Source organism: Manacus vitellinus, unplaced genomic scaffold (assembly GCF_001715985.3).
Source record: "Manacus vitellinus isolate BGI_N305 unplaced genomic scaffold, ASM171598v3 scaffold_3_pilon, whole genome shotgun sequence".
Taxonomy (NCBI): domain Eukaryota; kingdom Metazoa; phylum Chordata; class Aves; order Passeriformes; family Pipridae; genus Manacus; species Manacus vitellinus.
Genome location: NW_021940535.1, coordinates 22,915,292 through 22,927,588, shown reverse-complemented (window position 1 = coordinate 22,927,588; position 12,297 = coordinate 22,915,292). Strand labels below are relative to the sequence as shown.

At 38.3% G+C, this 12,297-nt stretch overlaps 1 protein-coding gene across 2 annotated transcripts in view; it reads right to left on the bottom strand.

The window, feature by feature from the left end:
• Positions 1-210: 210 nt before the first annotated feature.
• The window catches only part of NPVF (neuropeptide VF precursor), a 36,142-nt gene continuing 24,055 nt past the window's right edge, over positions 211-12,297 (bottom strand). Inside the window, exons 2-4 of one of the 2 annotated variants that reach the window (XM_018075229.2) lie at positions 2,859-2,953; positions 1,320-1,668; positions 211-437 (exon numbers count right to left, since the gene is read on the bottom strand). In XM_018075229.2, the coding sequence (XP_017930718.1) occupies positions 430-437; positions 1,320-1,668; positions 2,859-2,924 (423 nt within the window). In that variant the 5' untranslated portion in view covers positions 2,925-2,953 and the 3' untranslated portion in view covers positions 211-429. Of the gene's footprint in view, positions 438-1,319; positions 1,669-2,858; positions 3,006-12,297 lie in introns of those variants that run through there. The other variant, XM_008920394.2, reaches the window with a different exon arrangement.

Genomic DNA, 12,297 nt, shown 5'->3' with positions numbered 1-12,297 from the left:
TTTGTTTAGGCTACTGGTGATTTTGATCCTGCTTCTGTTTGTTATTCACATTGTAGGTTTCTTTTTATTTGAACCATGCATCTTTATTCATACTATGCTTCTTTTGCTTAAAATGCTTTGAATTATACAGCCATTGTTCTGAAATTAGGTTTTACAACCAACAGGATATGAGTTACACAGAAGTAAATAGAATTTATATTACACTGCCACTGAAGTAAAGTACTACAATAATCACTACAATTATCATTGCCTTATATGTCAAAAGTTTGTACATAATTAATATATTATTCATAACATGAAGACAGGTTTACATTTAGGTTCACGTTTCCTTTTCATGACTTCTGGTTTTGAACACACATTGCAGCTTTTCCAAGTCTTTCAGATTTCATCTTCATAATTTCATCCCAGTATTATTGTGACTCTTAGAATTCATATCCCTAAAAATAGAAGACAAATAAAACAAAATCTCTTCTAATTAGGTGAGACAGTGAGAAAGGAATGAAAGGAATCAAATTAAATAAGTAAAAATTTTGGCTTCTGATTTATTAATTGTGTTTCCTGGCCTGAACTTCTACTCTACACATGTGTCAGATGCAAGTCAGGGGTAGCCAAATGAAACTTGGTTACAAGACAAATGGACAGTTCCAACAAGGCAACAATTCTGATAAGAAGGATGGTTATTGAAGAGCTGGTTTCAATTATTCTTAGTAATGGGCAGGAAATAGCTTTCCTATCCTGAAAAAAATTCTAAGAAGTCAAAAAAAAATTTTTCATCTTAACTTGGAATGAACAATCAAAATTCCAAATATTATCGCTGTAAGACAATCTGGGAAAAAAATAGCTTGAGTGAGAAAAAAACATTTTCAAAATGCTGCTATTCAGCTTGGTATTTTGTCTCTTTTTTTAACTCTAATTTGCATACATTTAGAAAATGGAAGAGTAATTTTTAGGTAAGTTTGTCATTTTATAGTGCTGAAATGGGATATTTTAATGATTTTGAATTTTTTTCACCAAAGCTATAAATTTTCAAAATGGAACCTGATCTAAAAAAGCAGCAAACGTTATCCTGTCATATGAGTATTTTCAGATTTGGCTATTTGGTGACTTTTCATTAGAAAAGATTTTATGAAGAGATTCTTTATTCATTCTTTTGATGAAACTTTTTGATGTGATGAACTGCAAATCTTTCTTTTTGCAAATCAAACTTACATTGAAATGTTTAGGAATATTCCTTGAGGAATTCTAGCTGTATTTGATCATCACTAACCTATGATTTAACATGCATTTTAATATATGGCGTGAACACTGTGTAGTATTACCTGGTTCAGATTCCTGATTGACAGTCAGTGACTTCCCAAATCTCTGTGGCAAATTTAGAAGTGATTGACTGGAACTTCTAACAAGTGGAGATCTCCCAAGCCTGTGTGATACCTTTGGAGCATGATTAGGTATGTTGTCTCCAAAAGCTCTTCCAAATCTCAGGGGCAAATTAGCAAATGGTTTAATGCTTCTTTCTTCTGGATAATTCCTTCCAAATCTAAGAGGTAAATTAGCAACTGAATTTGGCATCTTGTTTAGAGTAAAAGGGTTCATGGTATTTTTTGATGCCCAGTCTTCCATTTCTTCAAAATTGAGACTCCTCTGCATTTCTTCCAAAATATCTTTAATCTAAAGACAAATAATTTAAAAAAGAATAGTATCATTTTATAGGGCATTACTCCAGCTACCAGTCACACAAAGCCTTCATTTTCATCTCACCTTAGAAAGCTGATGGGTAACAGTCTTCTTTTTTTTTTTTGAATGTGTAATGCTTTTTAGCTGTGTTTGCTAAACTCCACATTACCTGTGTCATGATGTAAAGGGTAGCTGTTGCCTGAAAAATAGCTGTAACAGCATGACCCTTCTTATAGAGGAGTATTCTTCCCTGGGCATATTGAAAATCAGGCACTTTTGTTACAAAAATAAGTTTCCAAGCCTTAACAGCAAATATGTACAAATATGGTTTTAAATTTCAGTTAAAAGACACAAATGCCACTTAACCTAACTTCAATTCCTTGCCCCTCTTTGATGACTTCCCAGTTACTGGCAGAGAAGGGGAATGAGCCATTCCAGTTCATACTTCATGATTAAAACATTAAACAAACTATCCCTCTGATTGCACCTGCACACCCTTTCTAGAAGTGTGTAAAAGACAGTAAGCTGAAGACCAGAGGATTTCACTAGCACAATTGAAATTGTATTTTGGTTTGAAGAATGTTTATTATACCAATGATGATAAGTCAAAAAGACAGGTTGGCTTTCATTTCCTGGGGAGTATTTGCAGGGCAGATATGAAAAATAATGCAGATGAAGTGTGCAAATTTCATTTGGCATCTATTGAGACATAATAAATGTGCAACCGTGCAAAGAAATTTTTATGGTCAATTCCAGAGTAAAATGTTAAGACCATTAACTATATTAGACTTAAAATGTTCTCTGTTTATTATTATTCTTTGAGTATTACAAGCATGCCTTTATTAATTTTGGATTAATAATCTATCTGTTATATTATGTGCATAAAGTGCCTGACAGGAATATTAATTGAGACCCCACTGTGTAAGAATCATTTCAGAAAAAATCTCAGACTAATCGCAAATCTGTATTGCAAGAAAATTGAAACATGAATTGATTTACGTGGTATATATGTCCAAGTGAATGAACTTCCTGAAAATTCTTTCAGCAAGGTTTTTTCATACTGCTAGTGCTGTAATGCTGAATGCTGCACAATGAAGTTAGGAGAGCCTCTGCCAAAAAGTCCAATATTCTCAGGATCTGATCCACAGTTCCCCCAAATAATGTCATAGTAATACAGATCTTACCTCGTAATATTTATCATCGTCTTCTCTGCTCTCCAGACTGGACTTCATTGGTTCACTTAGGCACATACTAGTTGATGTTAGAAAGACCACTGTAGCTAAAGCAAACAGAATAAACTTCTTGGTTGAAATTACTTTCATTTTTCTCAGGTTAAGGTTATTTAGAGAGCCCAGAATCTGTACAGAAAACTTCCATCTTTTTATATAATCAGAAAACAATTTTTTTTTTTTTTGCTATTACATCAGTCTCTAAAGCTCCAATTCTTAATATTAATTAGGGAACCAATTTGAATATATTTGAAGTATGTTCAGAATTTCTTTTGTGAAGCTTTTTAAACAACATAACTTCTTATTAGGGATACGCTGACCTTACAAATGTTTTCTTCTGCTGAAGTATGTCTTAATTAGCTAATTAAGCAACAACAGTAAGGATATACAATAGTCACAATGCTTCATCACCAGTAGACAAAATCACCTTGTTTCTTTCTTTTGTATCAGTGTCTTCAGAAGGACTATGAAAGGAAGCTTTCTCCATGTAAATATTTTTCTGCTTAAATGATCCTTTTGGATCATAGAATGCTCATTTATATACTTACGTAGAGCTAGGGACATTTGGCCCATTGAAATTAAGTGCTATCTAAGTTGTTGATCAGGTCATAAGAGATGTTATGCGTCAATGTGATCTATTTGCGTGCATAGAGTCTATGCTCTAAATTGGACAGGTTAATTTGCATTCAGAATGGATTAGACACATGCTTTTGAAACTCTGCCCATCAGTTAAAGTTTTAGAACTTTCAAAGGTTATGTTACATCTATATTCTTTAGGTTATATTTCCAATAGTATTTTTTAAAAAGGCATCTGCACTTTGTCGCATGCAGTGAAAACACTGGACTGCTCATGCATGTTCTGTCCCAGAACACTAAATGTACCCTTAAAGTTCACATTGAATCAGTTGCTACATGGGCTGGTGAGCCAGACTAACATAAAAAAAAAATATTGTGTTGTTCTTCCATTTGTTATTCTTAAATTCTTTAACTGATTTAAGTTAATACTTAAAATCAGCTACATATGGAGGAAACCTGATTACTTGTGATAAATACTCACACTGGAAACTGGATTCTAGACATGTTATTTTGCAATTTATCACCAGGGTTGTAAAATGTCTGTTCCATGCAGCACAGGAAACATTGTCTCAAGAGACCTTGTTTTATGCTGTGGCCATCATGGATAGTATGGGCTGTTTATCAATTGACAGTATGCTACTGTCTTTGCTGGACAATGAAGCTGAAGAAGTCGCAAGTAACCTCATTTTAGAATTAAGGTGGCTGTTTTTATGGATGCGTGCATGGAGCCAGTTCTACCTTAGATTCCCTGAAACTGAGATCCTGAAAGCCATAAACAGCCTTCAGAGGGAAATCCCACTGACAGATTTAAAAGTGAAAAGGGAACAGTTTCTCATAGATGAACTTCACCAGGTGGAGGGGTGTGAAAGATTCTGCTCATTTTTTATGTGACAGGAGACCATCAAATTGTTAAAATAGATGAGAATGGTATCAGCAAGCTAATTAGAAGCCCCTGTGAGAAAAGAATGAATTTTGATCAGTCACTGACTTTTGTATGCCACTTTCCCTTGTTGTTGTACATACTATTTACGTAATCTCCTCTTTGTTTCTTTGCTGTGTGCAATCTTTCTGGCCCTGGCTGACAGCAGAAAAGGTTGGGTTCAAACATCATAGAAATCATAGATTTTTTGGGGGTTGGAAGGGACCTTAAAGATCATCTAGTTCCAACCCCCCATGCCATAGTCAGAGACACCTTCCACTACATTAGGTTGCTGCAAGTCCCATCCAAGTTGGCTTTGAACACTTCAGGGGATGGACTTCCACAACTTTTATTGGCAACCTGTTTCAGTGACTCACCACCCTCATAGTGAAGAATTTCTTCCTTATATCTGATCCAAATTCACTTCTTAAGTTTAAATCCATTCCTATCACTTGTCTTATCACTACAGGCCCTTGTAAAAAGTCCCTCTCCAGTTCTCTTGTAGGCCTCCTTAAGTTACTGGAAGGTACTCTAAGGTCTTCCCAGAGCCTTCTCTTCTCCAGGCTGAACAAACCCATCCCTCTCAGTCCCCATAGGAGAGGTGCTCCAGCCCTCTGATCATCTTTGTGGCCCTCCTCTGGACCCACTCCAATGGACCCATGTCCTTATTATGTTGGGCAGCAACTGCCTCTTTTCACCAAGGGCTGAATGTGGGTTCCTGGCTCTCTGGAGCCTCATGTCTGGGGGCTTCCATCTGTGGGAACAGATGGATTTTTCAAGTTCCTTTTCTTTATAGCTACAATAAAGACAATAATGAATGCAATTCATGCTCTGATATCTATCTAACGTGGTCATTTACCACTGGGCCTTCCTTTTATCTAGCTGCTGGTTTATGAACCTTGATCGATGGTCTCTCAATTAACTGTGTGAAGATATTTGCTTTCTAAATTAAATGGAATTGGCAAGATCCAAAAACTCTTCTGCATTTTTTTGGCACAAATACAAATTTTGTTTTCCCTAGACAGAACAGGAAAATGTATTGATGTTGTCTAAGCCAAATCAGGCTTTCTTGACATTCAGTTTACCTCCTATGTATGTTGATTTTCTAATCAACATAAAGTGAAGTTTTCAGGTATTTTTCATGCCAGACAGTCAGGGAATTGTATGTCCCTATACTTTCTTATGAATTAATTTGCCTTTAATTTGCCAGGAACTCCTTGGAAACTTCAAGTCAAGCAGTTACAATGATTGTTCATTATCTTTCATGAGGAAGAACCTAGTGCTCAAGTACTAGAATGGATAACGTGAGCACTCTTCATCAATGTGACTGAAAATTCTGCTATATTTAAGCCGTCTTCAGTAGCAGCCTAAACTGGCCTAGCTAACTTCCAACTGAGGCAGCTGAGGCATCCTGGCACGATCTATTAAAATTATTAATTTGCAGAGGGAAGACACATTTATTGGAGGCACATTGTGTTGGAGAAGTGGGCTGTTTATTCTCGAATTGCTCCAGCTTGATCCACAAAGGGTCTGATTAAGGCATATAGAGGGGAAAGGGCTCTGAGTACAGCTGAAAACAATTTTCGAGTTCTTAGCCTCTGGTCCTACATTTGTTTTGTCTTGCTGTCTTACATCACTCATCAGCCAAGCTCTTCAGAGGACCTGACCATAACTGGACTTCTGTTTTCAAAATTCCCCAGTTCAATAGAAATGAGCCCTGCCATCTACATGTGAAACAGGCCTCACAGGTAGGGCTAATTTTAAGAGTTTTCTCGCAAGTGCATGCTACAAACTAGGGCAAGGTAACGTTTGCTTCTTTTTGTCTTTACATTTAGTGTAGGTAAGCACATTTGGCACATTTGACTCTTTATTTAGTGTAAGTAGGCACATTTTGGCACGTATGTAGGAGCATTTTGGCTAAGTAGTACAACAATAAGGTGGCTCTGATTTTTCACAAGTTGATGGATATCTACTTAAAAAATTTGACATTAAAATAGAATTAGTACTAATGGCAAAAGTAGCTCAATTTCATAAGCAACTCCAGCGCAGTTATTTGATTCCAGTAAAAGAACAAGTTTTAATATTACTCTTTCTTTATATAAGAATATACTGATAAATCCTTATCCATTATTAACAACACATTGTGTGAAAACTGCATGTTATATGACTCATGCCACCAATAAGCATATGTGCATTTCCATAATGATAAATCATTCATAATATATTCATTTTGCCATTATGTATTCTATGGCCTATCCTATGGCTCATTTTGAAGAAAGAAGATTTAAAAATGTATAATTTTTTTTCATTGGCAAGCAATTCTATTCATTTTTCACCCATTCCTATGGCATGAAGTGGGTTTTGCTGGCTTTGTTCTGTTGTGCTTCGGTTCTGGTGCACAATGCAAGGTGCATTTGCCCTGAATATATATGACTCTAAGCAGATAAATATACCTTCATTCCACTCAGTATCCTGACACTGTTTACAGATGTAGGCTGGATGTCCCTTTCATACTGGTAATAAATATTTCTGTGATCAGAGGAACCAGTGAAGCTCAGTTTCCCATGACTTTTTGATTGAAGATTTAATGACAATGTATATTCTCTGGGGTCCAGTAACTATTAACCTTACTGTAGGATGTCTGCATGAGCAGCGTGTCTATTCCTGCCAAATTTTACTGAACTTGGCTTCTAGACTTGAGAGTTATCAAGGGTGACTGACAGACACACACTTATGGACAGAGAAACAGATTTGTCTCATTTCATTAGGAAACCAGAACTAAATCAGAAATGACTCTGCTGAAATACCACGGGTATAAAGCCTCAACATCAGTACAATTACTGAGGACACAGTGATAATTTCTATCTTTATTAATGAGGCATTAGCTCAGCTATTGGGATTTTTTAGAAGAATAGGGGAATTCACTCTACTATGAAAGCCCCCTTCTTTGTGTACTATAGGTTGGTATGGAAAAATAACATTTATGAAACCATTTTAAACCACATTTTCACCTATATGTAGCTCTAAGCTTTCCTGTTAGCTGGGTAGTAATAAACAGAGGACAAATGCATACAAATACCAAGGTACAAATAATCTTATTTTAATGTTAACCCCTAGGAATCAGTCACCAACTTTTGAAGATATTTTCCACCTTGATTAGCTGAATCCAGGATACAGATGTGTAACTTCACCTTTTTTTTTCTTTTCTTTCTTTAAGCTTTTGGAGCAGCAGAACACCATGAGAGACAGAAAACAATGAGAGGCTTGAGTTATTATGGTAACAAGCTGAAAATGACTTTGTCTTCTTGGTAAATAAGGTGTGAACAATAATTCCAGATTCGACAGGTTCTTCAATTATACATTGGTGCTAGTAATAAAATAAACATGTTTTCAATAACATTTGAGATATAAATACGTTCTTTTTTACTAACTACTCTGCAGAGTGTAATACTGTCCTTACCAATCTACTACAGCATGTAGCAGCTCTTGCCCATTCTTGCCTATTAAAAATTAAACCCTTTTACCATATATTATTAAAAGTGCTTTGGTTGGCTGCAAATCAAGAAAGACTTCATAAAGTCTTACAAGAACAAGAAATCTGATTAAAGCTACAGTCCACAGGCAGCAATGGAAAGTGCATGAGAAAAAAATACAACAATAAATTATGTCTTAAAAACTCCTTCAGGACTTTAAAAAATCATTAGTAGATTTTATTTGAATTAACTATTAACCAAAGGACTCTTAATAGATTAATTATTCCATGTTCTCCCTTTACTTTTTCACTTTGGAATCTGTGTTAGTTATAGATTCAAATACCTTCATTCTTTGTTCTCCCCCTTTTCAGAATGTTTTTTTTTCTAGAAGTATTGTGCTCATTTAATAGTTCCTCTATGCCTTGTGTATAAACTCTGAGGAGTTTGAAGATTAAGCTCTTAGGTTAGCTGAATTGTGTGGTGTGGGGTCTGATTTTCACTGTAGGAAAAAAATGTAAGCAATTTAGGAAAGGAAAAAATTAAGGGAAAACATCCCTGGGGAGAGAAAAAGGCTGCAAGCATTTTACTGATAAAGCTGGAGAAGCAGGTCCAGATTATTTAAAATAAAACCTCTCTCTCTCATCTAGCTTTTAAAGGGAAAAAGGGAGAGAAAAATATGTTCTTCTCATTCTTGCTGTTTTACGATATTGATGTTAGACAGTATTCTGGAATAGAAAGTAATAATTCATTGGAAGTCCTGGACTTTGCATGTGGTGGTGAAGGAGCTGACAGTGCCATCACCGAACTTCATGTTGAGTGTTAACCACGAGGCTTGTAACATCTCCCTGAAATTGTGTGGGATCTGCTGCTCCAGCTGGATCCCTACGAATCTATGAGACCTAATGGGGTTCATCCAAGAATCCTCAAAGAGCTGACTGATGTCATTGCAAAGTCTCTCTCGATGATTTTTGAGCGGTCTTGGGAGTCCAGAGAGGTCCCAGCTGATTGAAAGCTGGTGAATGTTGTCCCATTTTTCAAGAAGGGCAAGAAGGAGGACCCTGAACACTACAGGCCTGTCAGTCTCACTTCAGTGCCTGGTAAAGTTATGGAAAAGATTATTCTGGGAGATATTGAAAAACACCTAAAATACGAGACAGTTATTGATCACAGCCAGCACAGCTTCATGAGAGGGAAGTCCTGCTTATCAAACCTGATTTCCTTTTATGACAAGGTGACCTACCTAGTTGATGAAGGGAAGCCAGTAATGTAATTTTTTGGATTTCAGTAAAGCTTTCAATACTGTCTCTCACAGGATCCTTCTGGACAAAATGTCCAGCACACAGTTGGATAAACACATCATGTGGTGGGTGAGCAATTGGCTCATGGATTGAACACAGAGGGTAACAGTAATAATGGGGTAACATCAGACTGGAGACCTGTCACTAGTGGGGTTCCACAGGGCTCCATCTTACATCCTGTGCTCTTCAACAACTTCATAAGTGACTTGGACGCAGGACTGGAAGGGATATTAAGCAAGTTTGCAGATGACACAAAACTGGGAGGAGCTGTTGACTCCCTCAAAGGTAGGGAGGCCCTGCAGAGAGACCTCATCAAATTAGAGGACTGGGAAATCACCAAACATACAGAGTTTAACACAGGGAAGGGCCAGATTCTGCACCTGGGATGGGGCAACCCTGGGTGTATGTACAGATGGGGTAATGAGATGCTGGAAAGCAGTGCCATGGGAAGGGACATGGAGGTCCTGGTCAATGGCAAGGTGAATACGAGTCAGCAGTGCTCTGGCAGCAAGGAGGGCCAACCCTGTCCTGGGGGGCATCAGGCAAAGCATCACCAGCCGGTTGAGGGAGGGGATTATCTCGCTCTGCTCTGCACTGGGACGGCCTCACTTTGAATATCGTGTGCAGTTTTGGGCACTGCAATATAGGAAAGATATTCAGCTCCTATAGAGCATCCAAAGGAGGTCAACGAAGATGGTGAAGGGTCTTGAGGGGAAACTGTAGGAGGAGCGGCTGAGGTCACTTGGTCTGTTCAGCCTGGAGAAGAGGAGACTGAGGGGAGACTTCATTGCAGTCTTCAGCTTCTTCGTGAGGGGAAGAGGAGCAGTAGACCCTGATCTCTTCTCTCTGATGACCAGTGATAGGGCCAGAGGGAATGGCCTGAAATTGTGTTAGGGGAGATTTAGGTCGGATATTAGAAAGAGGTTTTTCTCCCAGAGGGTGGTTAGACACTGGAATAGGCTCTCCAGGGAAGTGGTCACAGCACCAAGCCTGACAGAGTTCAGAAAGCATTTGGACAACACTGTCAGGCACATAGTGTGACTCTTGGGGATGGTCCTGTGCAGGGCCAGGAGTTGGACTCAATGATCCTTGTGGATCCTTTCCAGCTTGACGTATTCTGTGATTCTCTGATTATGTTGAGGAAAAGTGAGAAGGAATGTGAGGCAACACAGCCACCATGCTGGGGCCATGGTCAATGGCTGGAAATTACTTTTGAAGCTTGCAGAGAAATAATAATTCACAATTCTATCTCTAAAGGTCCCCAACCCACCAACATGAGCCTGGGGAGAAGTGGGGGAAACTTCTGACTCATTTCAGGCATGCATCTTCCAGTGCCAGTGTCAGAGATGTGGTCATCTCTGACAAACCAGGCCACCTGATGCTTCTTGCCAGCTCCAGAGGCCTGCCAGCTTCTTCCAGCTTTTGTTGATGTTGACCAAATAAGCTGGAGCCAGAAAAAGGCTTGACAGATGTCTCTGCTGTCATCTCACCTGGGAAAGAAATGAGGACTATCCAAGAAGGCAGGAAGCCATTGAGCAAGCCTCCTGCCAGGTCTTCTCAGCTGGCTGAAATAGGTCTTGGGAAAAGAGGAACCAATTTGACAGAAAACAGACAAGATTACAATGCAGACAGTTGTCTGATTATTGCAGGTCTTATGCAGCTTTCTTTGAAACTTGCTACTGGATATTGCTGGACAGCTTGGCTGCTTTAGCATTGACATTTTTATGGGCTTGTGAAAAAAAAGTCACTTTTTTACCCTACTTTTCCTCCATCTCAATTTATATATATATATATATATATTTATTATTAATCTGAAATATAAAGGACAGATGCTTGTGAAGATCTGATCCCTGTGGTGTGACTATGGGATCAGAAAGTTTCTAATGGGACGACTTGGAATGATAAGGTACAAGTGAGTACTGGAACCCATGCATTGGCTGTTCTGCAGCTCATTGTGGTATCTCAGGGCAGTTGAATGAGGAAAGCTCATGAAGACATACATGCAAAAATAAAAGCACTGACAGGACAAATCTATCCCCATGCAGGATGGGATATGCCATTTTTAAATGAAAGAATCTAGAGGGAAACACCAGGATTACTCAGGTTTAATTGCTGTGTTGATTTGAGGCCAATATATACTAAAATGGCTGTGTGCAACCTCACTTCATTTTGAAAGAGAATATTTTGAAACTGTTGCACAGGGGTCCCTAATTTATCGTAGAATCATAGAATATGCTGAGATGGAAGGTACCCATTAGGATCATCGAGTCCAACTGCTGGCCCTGCACAGGACACCCCAAGTCACGCCATGTGCCTGAGAGCGTTGTCTAAACTATGAGTAAAGAACCTTTATTGGTCCTTCCAGGAGTTACCAGTAGTGTCCAACATTTCTGGGATGGCCTGGAAATGGCCTGGAAGAGTCACTCTTTAATTATGTATTGGTTTAGACATCAGAAACTTTTAGTAAGACGCTGTTCCTCAAAATCCTTATCAAATGCCAAGTCAGTTCATTTGCTACTCAGTTCCCTGAACCTCACACTAATTTTCTTAAGAGACAAAATCAAGGGGTTTTAGTCCCAATAGCAAAGGAGTTCTGGTGGCAGTTGCTGCACTGTAAAGGAAGTGCCAGGAGCAATGAGAGCTGTGTGTTGTGCCAGTGCAGTAAAAGAGTAAGAGGCAGAAAGTGCAGGAGGAGAAGAGCAAACTTGGGCAGTCTGTGCAGGACATCGATTTAAATCTTAGTTCCTTGTTCTTGAATGTAAGAACTAAGTAAATTTTGAGTTATAGTGCAATAATTCCATTGCTGCATTGTGGTGACTGTGTAAGGCCACTTGAGCTCTCCTCTTACAGTTTATGATTTCACCACAATCCCCTGGTGGATTTACAGCCTTGTAATTTTTTACAGTAGTGAGCTGTTTATTTTTCTGTTTACAACAGTACATCACTGGAGAAATTGGTAACAGCCACCTAGTTCTATCAGATAGTTGACTATAGTCTTGCATTTGCTTTTGTAGCAAAAATTAAAATTTTTCTTTAGGAACAGGCTGACAGAGGCTGGGGACAGAGAAGGGAAGCTCCTTTTCTGGCTCTCTGTCTCTTTAAAAATTGTTTAATTTAGCAACTCTTTG